The sequence below is a fragment of the Cryptotermes secundus genome, unplaced genomic scaffold (genome assembly GCF_002891405.2).
Source record: "Cryptotermes secundus unplaced genomic scaffold, Csec_1.0 scaffold706, whole genome shotgun sequence".
NCBI lineage: Eukaryota > Metazoa > Arthropoda > Insecta > Blattodea > Kalotermitidae > Cryptotermes > Cryptotermes secundus.
Window position 1 is genome coordinate 44,433 of NW_019727104.1, and position 15,039 is coordinate 59,471.

Below are 15,039 nucleotides of genomic sequence, written 5' to 3' on the forward strand. Positions count from 1 at the left end.
TAGGATTTTCTTGGTTGGAAGTGTCATTAGCTGAGCGATTATTTTTAACAACTGATACAAAATATTTATTGAATTCCTCAGCAATAATCTGAGAATCTGAGGATAAATTACTGTTTACCCTTATAGTACTTATATTGGGTACATTAGGTTTTATTTTCGAAGTACTCTTTACAATATTCCACACAGTTGCAATTTTATTATTTGAATGAGTTATAATATTATTGTTATGTTTCTTTTTTGCAAGTTTGATAACAGAAGTTAAAATTTTACAGTAATTCTTATAAAACTTAATTAAATTTATATCATCACTATTTCTTTGAGCTAAGTAAAGCTTTTTTTTGTTTATACATGAAATCCTGATTTCAGGCGTTAGCCAGGATTTACTGGCAGAGCGGGTATGAACTTTTTTTAAGGGAAAACTAGAGTGAAATATTGTTAAGTATACATTCAGGAAAAAGTTAGAGGCAGTATTTATATCTTTTTCATTAATTACGTCTTCCCATAACTCATAACTTAATTTGTTATTAAAATTAGTAATTGAAACATCATTTATTTCCCGTATATAGTAGTAACTATCTTTAGGTTTTTGTTTAAATATATTGTGTATTATTAGGTTCTGGGCATCATTTAATGATGTTAAATCAGAGTGGTATGAGAACAGTTTTTGGAGTGAAGTGTCCAGGACACTGAAGCAGCATGCATCACAGTGACTGTGGGTGATGGACAAATAATCACTTAAGAACTACAGCCAACTTGTTTCCAAGATCGGAATATGCGATTTTTATCTCTTGGGAAACTAGAAGCAGAAAGAACATACTGTCTTTTGGGATGTTAACACCATCTAACCTGGTAGATATTTAGTAACATTTCAGGTGAATGTACTACCTCCATTGTCAGTCAAAAAGTAATCTGAGCAGGGAGCAAGCAGGAACTTTTCATGCAGACTGACAGTCTGACAGAAGATGAAATTCAATGCTGCCAAGATACCTTTTACATTGTTGCAAAATGTGCTAGATATTGGAGGACAGTTCCTTTTGCACTCATTGTAATGTCAGAGTACATAAAGTGGTTTTATGCCAAACAATTTTCAAAAATGGACAAACATCCATCATATCATGTGGTAGGCTGCCTGTCACCTGACATTTCTTGCTTCAAAGACAGAACATGGCCTACTATGGCCAGAAATGGAGGAATGAACCACTCTATACGAGTAACTCTGGAAGTAAGGTTATGGACAGGAAATCAACCTAGGACAAATTTCTGCTCTGGTAACTTGGCAAAACAGACTATGCTAAAACATAATGGTCAATGAGATAATGTGCATCCTTGATTTAAGAATCTATAAAACTAGTAAGTGCTTGTGATATAGCAAAGATGCTCGAAACCTACAATTTTGAAATCCATCTCCTAATTGTGTATATCACAGTACAGCACTACGGTTTAAAAAATTAATGTGGGTCCAGCAATATCCATCCTGCTGGCACATTCATAATGAAAGATAGAAAACATGTCAGAAGCTTTGTTTTATGGAAGTTTTTCCATATATGTAATGTTAAGAAACTAACAGTGCTGATTTCTGTTGTTATACGGACATTTTCATTACAGCTAACACTCATTCTAACTACACTGTGATAGTTTCTGGGAAGTTAGCATGCAGCGTGTCTCGTGGTTGAAACAATTCCTTAATATTTATGCAAACCTTGACCTGTAGGATTCGTATATCACCATCTTTGAGCCGACTGTCTAGATAATGTGGGACCCTCAATTTCTCACAACCCTATGGGCCTTCACAGCCTGGTAAAAGGATAGCTTTACTTTTACTTTACTTTACTTATGAATATTGTAATGTACAGACCTATTGATAGGCAACAACTCAGTAAACACATTACCGTGGGAGCCAACACGTGCAACAAGAGAATGTCTATTGCTAGGCAACAGATCACTAAACACACCTAAAACAATAGGGGACAATAGGTGACAGTGTCTTCCATGGGTCCACCCGGAGGCTATATAATGAGAAGATCCAAGGGAACAGTGGTTGTTGTCAAGAAATGGGTCGGCATCTGGAGATGGCAGTCTAAGGTGATTGAGAAGAAATGGCAAAAAAGGAATTAGGCTGTGAAAAGAAGATTTCATGTGTGATTTAAGTTATAGTGAGACTGTTACAAATCCATTACCAGCATACAGCTGGTGAAGACTGAGAACCCTAGTGTGTGTAAAAGGTGTCAATAAGTCCAATCTTCCAATCCAGAACCCCTCTTATAAGTCAACCCCCCCCTTCTCCTACAAGTGACAATGTATTACTCTTCTCAATAACTTAAGGAATACTAACAAGATTACAATTTATGGTATACTGTTTATTTTAAGATTACAATATGCAGAACATGCTGCTTCTTACTAATATTTTCTTACCTGCAAACAACACAGGTCAAGTCTTCTTCCAAAATTTCAAGAGGTATGCCATTATCATCATCATCTTCCTCTGGCTGAAGGTTATCATCTTTAAGTGGTTCTGCTTCATGTATATTACCCAACACAATGGTGTGAGGTGACGGTGATGAATTACCACTCAGCAAAGGTTTGGCATGTCCAGGTTTAGAAACATCATTGTTCTTGGACCGTTTGCTGCTATTTGCCTCACGATTTGCCTCTGAACTTTCTTCCACACTCAGCTAGAATAATTAGTTAGTGATACAAAGCTGAGCTACATTCCAATACATATTAGACAAACTACATAAACTACAGGATTCTGAGTTATCATACTGTAAAGAAGAATTATATTTAGAATACTAGTTAACAAATTTCAACATGAGAATGTTATACTAAGGCATAACTCCAAAATACTACTGTAAAATTTTGATTCTTTTACCTTGTCAAAGTTCTTCTTTTCTACTTCTTTACGAAAGTCATCTTTTCTTCCACTTGAACTTGAAGGTTTTGAGCTTTCTCTCTTGCTTAATGTCTCCTAAATGAAATATGATATAATTATTATCATCAACTTGAGTGGATCAGTATTTGTATACCTTCTTTCATACGCTCTTAAACACTCTGAAAGTAGTATCAATATCCACTCTTGGCTTGATACAAGACAGTTCTAAATTCCACCAACTATAAAAGGAACAGAATATGACAAAGAAATCTAGAAACACTACAAAACAACAATCCATAAAGTATACCTTAAACCAAATCTAACACACATCATCTAATCACTGACACGCACAAAGAGAAATGAAAGCAAAATATGAGAAATGGCTATGAAAATTTTAGAAGTATTGAGAGAAAAACAAGAATGAGCAGAATTGAAAACAAAATTTTTGGAGAAGTTACATAGAATCCAAAAGTTTATATCAGATTTAGAACAGAAATGATTATAACTGTTTCATCACATGACATGAATGGAAAGAATATGGATACCAAAAAAGCAAATTAAAATTTGAAGCTAAGATACCTATGGCATGACCAGAACAAGTTTGTTCAACCAGGTACTACAAGAGAAGGACAGACTGTAGTAATCATCAAGGCATATCACCATTATCAGCTTCATACAAAATTGTATCCACTAACCATTCCTCAAGGTTAAGTCCATGTATAGACAAAATGATTGGGAATCATTAGTTTAGGTTTCGATTTAACAAACTAATGAACAGAATTCCTGCATTTGTCAGATACCAAAGAAAAAGTGGGAAGACAATGAGACAGTAGCTATTCACAGACTGAAGAAAGCCTGTGGTTCAGTTAGGAGGAAAGTACTGTATAATATTCTCATCAAGTTCAGGGTATCCATGAAACTAGTCAGGCTTATTTAAATGTGCATAATAAAACTTATAGTGAGTCCACAAAGGTAACCATCTCTCTGATATGTTTCCTATTCAAAATGGTCTAAAACAAGGAGATGCTTTATCACCACTGCTTTTCAACTTTGCTTTAGAATATGTCTTCAGCAACGTCCAAGAAAACCAAATGGACCTGAAATTGAATGAACCGTGTCAGTTTTGTCTATGCAGTTGATGTATATCTACTGACAGACAACATAGATACCATAAAGAAAAACAAAGAAGCTCTAAATGATGCTGGTAAGGAGGTTGGTCCAGAACTACGAGTATGTGCAGAGAAATCTAAGAATATGTTAATGACTCAACACTATAATGCGGGGCAAAATTATAACATAAAGACAGCTAACAGATCATTCAAAAATGTGTAGAACTTCAAATATTTGGGAACAACAATAATAAATCAAAATTTCATTAATAAGGAAATTATGAGCAGGTGAAACTTGGGTGATGCTTGTTACCACTCAGTTCAGAAACTTATATCTTCTCACCTGCTGTGTAAAAACATAAAAATTAAGATACCCAAAACTACAATTTAACCTGCAGTTTTGTATGGGTGTAGAACTTGGTCTCTGATGTTAAGGGACAAACACAAAGAACAGGGTGATGAGAATATTTTGACAAAAGAGGGATGAAATAATAGGAGGCTGGAGAAAATTGCATAATGAGAAGCTTCAGAACTCGTACCCTTCACCAAATATAATCAGAATGATCAAGTCAAGGATGAGATGTACAGGGAATGTAGCACAAATGGGGCAAAAAGGAATGCATACAGGTTTCTGGTGGGAAAGCCATAAGGAAAGAGGCCACCAAGAAAACCTAGACATAGGTTCTATTTAACAACACTGTCAGTATTGAGAGTATATAGTCAGAGACTAGTATGATTCAGGAATGGGAAGGGGTTTTGAAAAGAGCAGTTGAGGCCTAACTGAGGTATTATCCCAGCATTTTCCTGGATAGACTGGCAGAAATCACAAAAACCTCAATCAGGATAGCCAGTGTTTCAGTTGACATTAAAACTGAGCACTTCCCAAATACAAATCTTGAGCATTACTGCTAGACCAGCCTGTTTGGTTAACTGATGGGTGTGAGAAAAAATGTACTAACCATAATCCAGGAAACCAAATAATTATCTAATTATGTAACACATCTGGCGAATAGGGATGGTGTTCCAGCACGGTTGTTTGTTTACTAGCTAAAAACTCCCTCACAGACAGTGCCATGTGAGCTCCTTTGGGACCATTTTTGCACTCACCTTCCTCATGTAAAGATCTTCATTTAAGATTTTCCTAACCATTTCTCGGTCAATATTCACTTGCTCTGCTATGCTCCTGACAGTCAGCCATTTCATGCACAATTTGATGACATTTTTTGCAATTTTTTTTTTTTTCAGTTCTGCTGATTGCTGGCCACCCTGATCTCTGTTCATTAGTGACACTTTCTCCTCCCTCAGAAAAAGATGTCAGCCACTTGTAAACTGCTGTTTTCTTCATAGCATTATCCCTATAACTTGCACTAACATTGCTCTGATTTCACTTCCACTCTTACCAAGTTTAAGAAGAAATTTAATATTAGTTCTGACATTCTCATGACAGCACACCAAAACACATTCAGACATTAACAGATGCCACTCAAAAAGAGACTACCATAGATCAACAACAACACAGTTGTTAAATGCTAATATGCCAAGTCATCAAACCATACTGAGGTTTCTGTCCACTGCTGCCATGGCAAGCACATGGTGGCAAGTTCGTGAACTTTATTGTCACACCTCATGTTATTTATTATGTGTAATGTGAAATCAACTGATAAATAAAAGTTGTCCCTGTGCTTAACTAATTAAGCTCTATGCCATGAAGACATATGGGGGATGGATGTATAGATCCACATTTTCTTGGCCTCGGCACTATTTGGAGGTGAGTGGTCATGTTCACACCCCAACCACTTTACCCCAGGAAAGAGCCCCTGGTACCCATTGTATAGGAGGTTGGGTGGACCCCAGAGCCAGTCTGGATGATTGGAGAAGTGAAAATTCTTGACCCTACTGGTACTCAAACTCTGAACCCTCGGTCATCCAGCCCATAGCCAGTTGATATACTGACTATGCTATCCCAGCTCAACTAATAAATTGCAGGCAATATTTGACAAGCACTATTAATAATGTACAAGGTGGTTCAAATATGACCGGGACTGATTTTTTTTAAACCAAAATTGCCAAACACTTACTTGCACATGTCAGTCTTCAACGTACTCCCCTCCGGAGTCAACACATTTTTTCCAACGTTCTGGAAGCATCCTGATGCCCTTTTCAAAAAAGTGTTGTGGTTGGCGGCGTATCCACTCCCGAACATTCTGGATGACGGCGTTGTTGTCCACAAACCGCATGCCTTGCAAGTCTGATTTGAGCCTTCCGAACAGGTAGAAATCACTTGGCGCCAAATCGGGACTGTATGGCGGATGTGTCAGAAGGTTCCATTTCAATTTCCGGAGGGTTTCCATTGTTGTTTTGGCCATATGGGGGTGTGCGTTGTCTTGAAGGAAGGCTACCTGCTTTCCACCTCTCTTCCGCTTGGATCGGATCTTTTCCTTCACGTCTGTTGCCAGGAAGTCTGAGTTATAAGCTGCATTGACTGTTCTGGCATCTGTCAGAAAGTCTACATGGATAACCCCCTGCCAGTCCCAGAAGAACGTTGCCATCACTTTTCCTGCCGAACAGCTCCTCCGCGCTCTCTTGGGTTTGGGAGAACTGGTATACCACCATTCGCATGATGACTGCTGGGACTCAGGAATGAAGTAGTGCACCCACGTTTCATCGGTGGTCACTACAGACTTCAAAAATGCATCACTTTCGTCTTCAAACTGCTGTAGGAGACAACTGGCAACTTGCATGCGCACCATTTTGTTCATGTCCGTCAAAGTGCGTGGTACCCACTGTGCATTCACCTTGCGATAGTGCAGGTGGTATTTCATGATGTCTTCTACACTACCAGCACTGGTGGACAGCACTGCTACAAGTTCCTTGATAGTGATGCGCCTATTCTCACGAATAAGTGCGTCTGCACGATCAATGTTTGGCTTAGTGACGGATGTTCGCAGCGACAATCATGCGGTTCATTCTCCATGCGCTCTCTGCCCGCTCTGAAGCACTTACACCACTCAAACACACGGGTCCGTGAAAGACACTCTTCCCCATACTGTTGTTGGAGCCTGTGGTGAATTTCAGTGGACGGGATGTTTTCTCCAACGAAGAATTTGATAACAATGCGTTGTTCCATGCTCTGCGGTACCTTCTGTTCACTCATCACTCTAGCAACTTCCAGACAGGACTGAACAGGTTCTAACCCTAACAGGAGGGAGGGTGGGGGTTGTGGCTTCACTCTCTCAAGGTCGCACAGCTGCTGCACAGTGCGGCTTGTTTACAAAAAAATCAGTCCCGGTCATATTTGAACCACCTAGTGTTCTTGACAAACTTCACAGCTTTTTTTTAAGTGGAAGGAAGCACAAACCTATATTCTGGGGAAAGGAAGGGCATATTCACAGGCAATATGGGCTGCATGCCATGAGATGGACAGCCCTGATGATGCCAAATGAAACTGCATTAAATCTATGTACATGTAATAGCTTGAATGTGTTACATAATTATATAATCAGTCTCTGCAATTTCTGGAACAGGATAATTCAATTTATTCTCATACTTACCAGCTGGAATAAGGAGCAGCAATAATAAAAATAGATCTAGTTTTCCAAAACAAGGTTTACAGTGACATACTGTCGACTAGTTACAGTACCAATATCATAGGCTGTATATTTCAGATAAAATACTTTTTACTCAAGACTACTATAGCTCCCTACCTGTAATACGAGAACAACACTCTAGGCATGAAAACTACACCAGTGCAATGATTCTTCATAAAAGGTACTAATTACAAAGTATGAAACCCCTTGCAATCATTAGTAAGAAGTGTGGCATGATTTTAATGTAAGATTTTCTGGGTGACAGGGTTAGAAATGTACATACTATCAGGTAACTATCATATCTTACAATATTCTACAGTAATTCACTTAGGATAAATTTCGCAATTTTTAAATGCCTATCTCTGTGAAAAAATCTGAAATTTTATTTGCGGTGCTTTAGTTTTGCATGACATGCTGACAGGAAATGGCATAAGCAACATTAATAAATTTTCTTCCATAACACAAACTATGTATCTAGCCATTATATCTGCCCAATGTCTCATTAATGAGATACACATGCACATGAAAGGATCAGAACTCTGTGCCCTGTAAACACTTACATATTTCTGGAAAGAGAACAAAAATAAAATTTTTCTTCACAAATACATGTACATAATGTTTTATTATACAACTATCATTTCTCCCTTACATCAATAATAATGGGGGCACACGATATTGTAGTTGGTTGAGGGGCTATGCTACAAGCCGGAAGGTTGTGGGTTCAAGTCCCGAGGAGGTCATTGGATTTTTTTCAGTTGACCTAATCCTTCCAGCTGCACTAGGCCCTGGGGTTTACTCAGCCTCTAACAGAAATGTGTACCAGGAATTAATTAAATAATTTTCCTGAGGAGCAAAGCGCGGCTGGCGCGTAAGGCTGACAACCTTACCGCCATCTTGGAGCCAATTTTCTAGATAGTGTGGAACCCTCAACGTCTCACAACCCTATGGGCCTTCATGGACTGGTACAGGGATAACTTTACTTTTTTTTACTTCTTTTACATTAATTATAATATAATTAAACTTAATCTTAACTCAGTTATGTGAATTCACCTTTTTAATGAAAATATTAGCCAGTGTTTTACTGCTACCATGACGCTGTATGATTGCGTCATCAAGCATTGCTCGTAACTGATCTTCAGAATCCTTTGATTTCGAATGCATTAACCTTATACAGCGAGTAAACGTTGGGTCCAAGTCAAAAGAAGCCATTGCGATAGTCCTGAAATGAAGTACAACTTGAAAAATTACAATAAATTAATACTCTCTGTGACACTTTAGTACATCTTTAAGTTCAGTACACAGACACATTATTCTTATTCAAAACAGGCTGTCATCAGCATACATATTCAAGCAGATATTAATACAAATTGAAAGGCAAAGAAATAATTCATATGACGCTATGTGCTCTGGTAGGCTGCTACCAGTGTTTCAGAGAAACATGCTGTCTCCATCTTTAAAGTAACATGACCCAAGCTAAGAAACGAGCAGGCAATGAGAAACAGAGACGGGACCCCCAGAAGGGCCAATGGGAACTGTAGGCCATCAAAAGGTCAATTACAAGATGGTCTTTATAAAAGCAACATGCAGAGGAAAGCCAAGTCAAGAAGATTTGGCTGGTTAGTTTAGATTAGTTAATGTTAGAAATATTACAGCAATCTCTGTGGGCATGATTTATGCCATACACATTTCAGACATGCAGAGGTAGAACTTAATGGATCTGATTTTACAAAAATAAATAAAATAGAAATTCACAAAGAAAATGAGGAAAGAGGACTGGCATTGGGAGACCATGATAGTGCACAGCAATACCATTTATTATCATGCTGATAATAGCACCTATAATTAAACAATGTCTGGACAAACACTTTCACATGCTGTTTTGTTGCCCTCAAATAACTGATAATGGAAACAGTGTAAGCAAATAACCTCAGTAATGAGTACAATATCCATAAATAGTTTCCTGAAATATTACAACTCTTTTACAGTTTATTTTTCATTTGTCTAATTTGTGATTACACTGCATTCATAATTAATCATATTAGATTAGATGAAATGAGAGCTGAGCTTTTGATATATCATACTGAATTACTGAGCATCGTGCATTCAGGTGGTAGACACATGCAACACATATATCCTAGTATGCATGTTGTAGGGCAAGTTAGAGTAAAATATTTATAAAATACCTATAAATACAATACAGTTACAGGACATTTTCCTAGTACAGAATACACTACTGCAGGCTAAATCATATAGATAATTACATTTCTAAAAGATGTTTAGTAATGTTACAGTATATTTAGAGGTACCTAAAATATCATCACCATCATTGGTGAAACAGCCTTTTTTCTTTTTGCCACAGCCTTCCTTAGAAGTTACATTTCTTTGGATCTTGTAACTTTTTTTTACAAAGCAAGGTCATCAGTCTTGCATCCAACTCCCAACCTGGAGGACCAGGTCTCTGTAGTTATGTCCCCCTGAAATAGGGTCACGCAGTCACATCCCCAGGCACTGGGTTCCCTTTTCATTGTCTTGTACGATTCTCTGGGCTACGGTGGAGGAATACTAACCCACCTCCACATGGGACAGCTAAAATACCAGTACACTCAAAATATATTTATCATCAATATATTCAAAATAATTCAAAGTTCTATGGCCATTCTTTAGGTGGAGAAAATGCAGCCATGCAGTCGTCTGATACACCAGTGTTCCAGAGTTATGTCATTTCAAAATTTTAATTGTGATCTTTCTTTGTATGTTCCTGTAGTGGAACCTTCATAATGCCACAAGACGAAGCTCATACTGCGTTTTGTTACAGTTCACATCACTTCTCACAGCACACGCATGTGTCTCTGTGGGTGTGTATGTGTAAAATCACATTATGTATTTCCCATGTATATGTGTGTGTATTTTTTGTGGTGTGGCGCCTAAAAGCTGGAATATATGACGTTCATTGCCACGCAACAGCTACAAATAAGAAGGCATATTTCAGTGGCAACAAATACTTAGGCAGACTGTTACCTAGGAAATTGTCTAAACAACAGAGACGGAATTGCTGAGTTCCCACAGAAACGGATATACCAGCCAAAGCTGCGTCGAAGACAGAGAGAACCCTTGCATAAGGTGGTCTCTCGGCAGCATGAGAAAATCTACTTGAGAGGGTAGATTGCAACAGTCAGAAGAGTGATCAGAGACAATGGACTAGTCAGGTCGCATTGCCTGGGAGAAGTTATGTCAGAGTGATTGTAGTGTTCAGAAATGTAATCGTGGACGAACTGTCCAATAAAGCAGCTTCATCTAAAGCCGCAACCCAGTAATACTTGTCACAGAACCCTGGATACATGACAATTTGGTGTCAAAAAGTGGTTACGGGCTTAAACATGCCACAGTTTGTTGTAAGAAGTGATTGAATTAGATTGAAGACATGGAACAAATATTGGAGCTCCTGAAGTCCATGCAAGACAAACTGATAACCCAGAGATTTTCGCAAAATAAGTTCTCAAACATCTACGCTACTGCATACCCCTCCCAGTGACTGCCATACATTTTTGTTCCACTTGTTATTCATGCTATTACCTAATTACCTACAACCCCTACGACGGCGTACAACGGCAACGACGGCAACTTACCGAACTTTCTAATCGTTACTAATTGAACATTTAGAAGAACATATGTTGGTACACACGTTAGAACCAAATTAATGCCTGTTCCACCATCTTCAAGGTTACTAGTACTGAAACAAAAGAAATGGAAAATATATATCTGACCTCTTGCGGTTGAATGGCGAAACGAAGGCAGCCATGTCGAAGCAATTGGTGGTAATGCGTGCGGCTAAGGAATGTATGTGAATTTGAACGTAGCAGTGTGATAGCTAGCGAAGTTACGTTGTCTGTGTTATAAACGTGATGCTTAATAAGGATATCCGTCTATATTAGAGTATTAATATTGTTGAAAGCATGTTCCAGTTTGTGCACAAGCTGTGTAAAGTGAGCATTTATTGTAAGAAATATTTCTAATGCAGTTGTTACCCCAAATACGGTGTAATTGTCACAAGTTGATAATGTGACATCATCGTGATAGGAATAGCGTACTTATTCATTCGGTATTGTATGTTGTAAATACAAACACATGTTCGTACGTAATATTTTCTTGGTGGGTTACGTGTAAGCGTCATACATACGACCATTGCTGTCTGTATGTCGTGTAAGATAAAGTGGTTTGTTGTAGCAAGATGAAAAAGTTTAATCTGAAGAAGGTTGTGAAGTGAAGTTAGAGGATAGAGTCTGTGACTCGCTGGATATCAAGATATACATAATGGCAGCAAATTTTGATCCGTATGACAAATCAAGGTATGATATATTTCATAGTTATTATATCTAAAATGTTTGTGTTTGTTTGAGGATAAAGAATGAAGATTGTTTTCTCCTGGGATGTAACGCCATATAGTCTGATATATAGTTTTGGAGAATGAATGAATGTATAAGGGGTGGTTCTTCTCGTCCCTTGCACCGCGACCTTCCGTGATTTATTGTGCTTCCCCTTTTGATTATCCCCTCAGCAATCCTGAGCTTCGAATGAAGCGCAGGATTTTGTACGTTGGGACGTCAAAATAGTCACTTGGTTCCACAAAGTATTGACCCAGGTGACGTAATCTTAAATAAGCTAAGGCCTCACATTCACACAGGATATGTGTGGCTGTTTCATTTTCTTCTTGACACCTCTCACAAGTGGGACTGTTACTTAGTCCCAGTTTGAAGAGGTGTCCAACAGCTCCTTCACTCTTAGTAGAGGGCCCTCGTATGAGTCCCTTTGCTTGCCTGAGTCCAGTCAAGGATCCCCAGTATTTGTTGTGCTTCATATTTGTCCAGTCACTGATTGCCTTTCTGGCAACTCCTACAGAGATGCCACAGGCTGGTTCAGGTCCTATGAATGGATGTTCAGCTCCAATCTTAGCCAATTGATCTGCTGTTTCGTTTCCAGCAATACCCTCATGTCCCGGCACCTATATCAGTTGTACCCTGTTATGTTTGGCCAGTTCCAAGAGGGTTTGGTGGCAATCCCAGACCAATTTTGAGTTGATCTGGTGTTTTTCAAGCTCTTTAAATGCAGCCTGGCTGTCAAATAGAATGTAGATGTTCTTATTTCTATAGTTCCTATCTAAATTCTCCATAATACTTGCCTTAATGGCATATACTTCTGCCTGGAATACTGTCGTGTACTGCCCAAGGCTGAAACTAAGTTTCTGCCTCGTGCCATAGCAGTACACACCAGCTCCTGTGCTCTTATTTATCTTGGAACCATCTGTATACCAGATCAGTCCCCCTTTTCTGTCGGGCAAAAACCCATCTTCCAATTCACTCCTGTCAGGAAATATGACTGAAGGGTTTTTCATATACATGTCTCGGTATCATTTTGTAAGACCCTGTTTGTAATATGGGTTCTTTTTTCATGTTCTGAGTTATGTATGCATGTCCGAAACTATCAGATCTAGGTTTCCGTTGAGCGCTGCACTGGAGACGGTAGATTCTTGCCCTGGCCTCTGTCTCCAACTGTATATGCAGGGGGGGGAGTCCAAGGAGTATCTCCAGTGCAGCTGTTGGAGATGTTTGAATTGCTCCTGTGATACCCACCCAAGAAAGCCAACCTTTGCAGTTTGCTAATTTCTGCCTTGCTTGTCTTGAGTTTAACTCTGGGCCACCATACTGTGGTGCCGTATGTAATTATGGGTTTTACAACCGCAGTCCAATGCACAACATGCAGCTGCGGTCCCCAAGTTTTACCAAACATGCTCCTGCATGTCCAAAGAGGGTCAGTTCCTTAAGTCTCTTTATATATCTCTTCCTGGTAAGCAGTATAATTACTGTCTTATTATGACTGATGGAAAGCCGTGTTCTTTCACACCATCGTTGGACCGTGTACAGAACTGTTTGAAGACACTGTCGAAAGGAATTTCCTGTTTATGAGGATTGCTATATCATCAGCCTATCCTACTGTATACTACTCATCATTAAGTCGCCATAGGATATCATCGATGACCAGGCTCCATAGTAGAGGCAAGAGCACACCCCCCCACCCCCATTGCATACAACCCCTAGACGTGGATGCTCCCGGGTTAATCTTGATAATGTAGCAGCTATGGTTCTGCTTTCCAGCATAGCACTGATCCACCTGCATATTGCAGGCTCTATGTCATGCTTCCCAGTGGCCTGTTTGATTATATGAAATGAGGTTCTATCGAAAGATCCCTCTATATCAAGGAATGCTCCTATGGCAATATCCTTATGTTCAGTCGCACTTTCTATGCATGTTACCACATTGTGTAGTGCAGTTTTGGTAGATTTACCTGTTTGGTAGGCATGCGGGTTTCGGTGTAGAGGGCATGTCCTGAACACCTTGTCCTTGATATTCCTATCCACTATTTTCTCCATTGTTTTCAAGAGGAAAGACAACAGGCTGATAGGATGATAAGCCTTAGCCTTGGTGTACTCAAATTTCCCTGGGCTTTGGGATAGATGTCACCTTAACTTTCCTCCAGGCCATGGGGATAAAGTCATGTGCCATGCAGGCTCTATATATGCGGCATAGGTGTGGAACTAAGAGTTCTGCCCCTTGCTGCAAAAGTGCCGGTACAATTCCATCTGTTCCTGCTGACTTAAATGCTCTAAAGGTATTCAGTGCCCATCTGATTTTTGATTGGTTAATTATGGCTTTGGCCAGGTTCCAGTCTGCCTTGTTTGTCCTGCTTTGGCAAGTGCTCAAGTTCTGCTGACCCTGTCCATAGTCCAAATTATCATTCAATTTTGAATCAGGAAAGTGAACCCTGAATAGTTCGTTCAGTGTCTCCCTTCCTGTTTGAGTATACTGGCCGTTAGGCAGCTTGATCGTGCTGACCTTGTTGGTCGCCTGTTTTGCCATGATCCTCATGAGTGTGCCATCACTTGGTACATCATTGATTTCCCGGCAGTGCCTCCTCCACGAGGATCACTTGGCTTTCCTTATTTCTTTTTTGTAACAGGTAAGGGCTTCCTTGTAGGTGTCCCACTGCCCTGTTCTTTTAGCTGTATTAAACAGCCATCTCATTTTGGTTCTAAGCCCACTCAGCTGTTTACGCCACCAAGGTGCTCTCCTTGGTTCACAAGTGGTCCTAGCAGGACAATTCCGATTAAAGGGCAAGATAATAGCACTTCACAACTTGTCAACAGACCGATCAACATCCTTTATTGTACATATATTTTGTGAGATGGTCTCCAGATTTACCTTTAGGTTGTGTTTGTAAGACTCCCACTTGGTTCTCTTAGGATTCCTATAAGTGGCTTGATCTAGTACTGTAATGTTGTTTACTTGAAAGCATATATATCTGAGATCAGTTAGGGAGAGCTCATCAGATACATGCCAATTACTTACCAGGTTTCCTATTTTATTGGTCCCTAGTGTCAAGTCGATAACCTCCTGCCTATTGCAGACCACAAAGGTAGGC

The 15,039-nt window shown here is 39.3% G+C and overlaps 2 protein-coding genes across 4 annotated transcripts in view; one reads left to right on the forward strand and one right to left on the reverse strand.

The window, feature by feature from the left end:
• Positions 1-11,298, reverse strand: part of LOC111864469 (integrator complex subunit 12) — a 23,396-nt gene extending 12,098 nt beyond the window's left edge. Inside the window, exons 1-5 of one of the 3 annotated variants that reach the window (XM_033751435.1) lie at positions 11,192-11,294; positions 9,872-10,039; positions 8,616-8,784; positions 2,870-2,965; positions 2,413-2,672 (exon numbers count right to left, since the gene is read on the reverse strand). In XM_033751435.1, coding sequence (XP_033607326.1) covers positions 2,413-2,672; positions 2,870-2,965; positions 8,616-8,774 — 515 coding nt within the window. In that variant the 5' untranslated portion in view covers positions 8,775-8,784; positions 9,872-10,039; positions 11,192-11,294. The other 2 variants (XM_023851730.2, XM_033751434.1) reach the window with 2 other exon arrangements.
• Positions 11,299-11,338: 40 nt separating this feature from the next.
• Positions 11,339-15,039, forward strand: part of LOC111864465 (adapter molecule Crk) — a 43,152-nt gene continuing 39,451 nt past the window's right edge. The window contains exon 1 of the mRNA XM_023851724.2: positions 11,339-11,911. Within this exon, the coding sequence (XP_023707492.1) occupies positions 11,877-11,911 (35 nt within the window). The 5' untranslated portion in view covers positions 11,339-11,876. The remainder of the gene's footprint in view (positions 11,912-15,039) is intronic.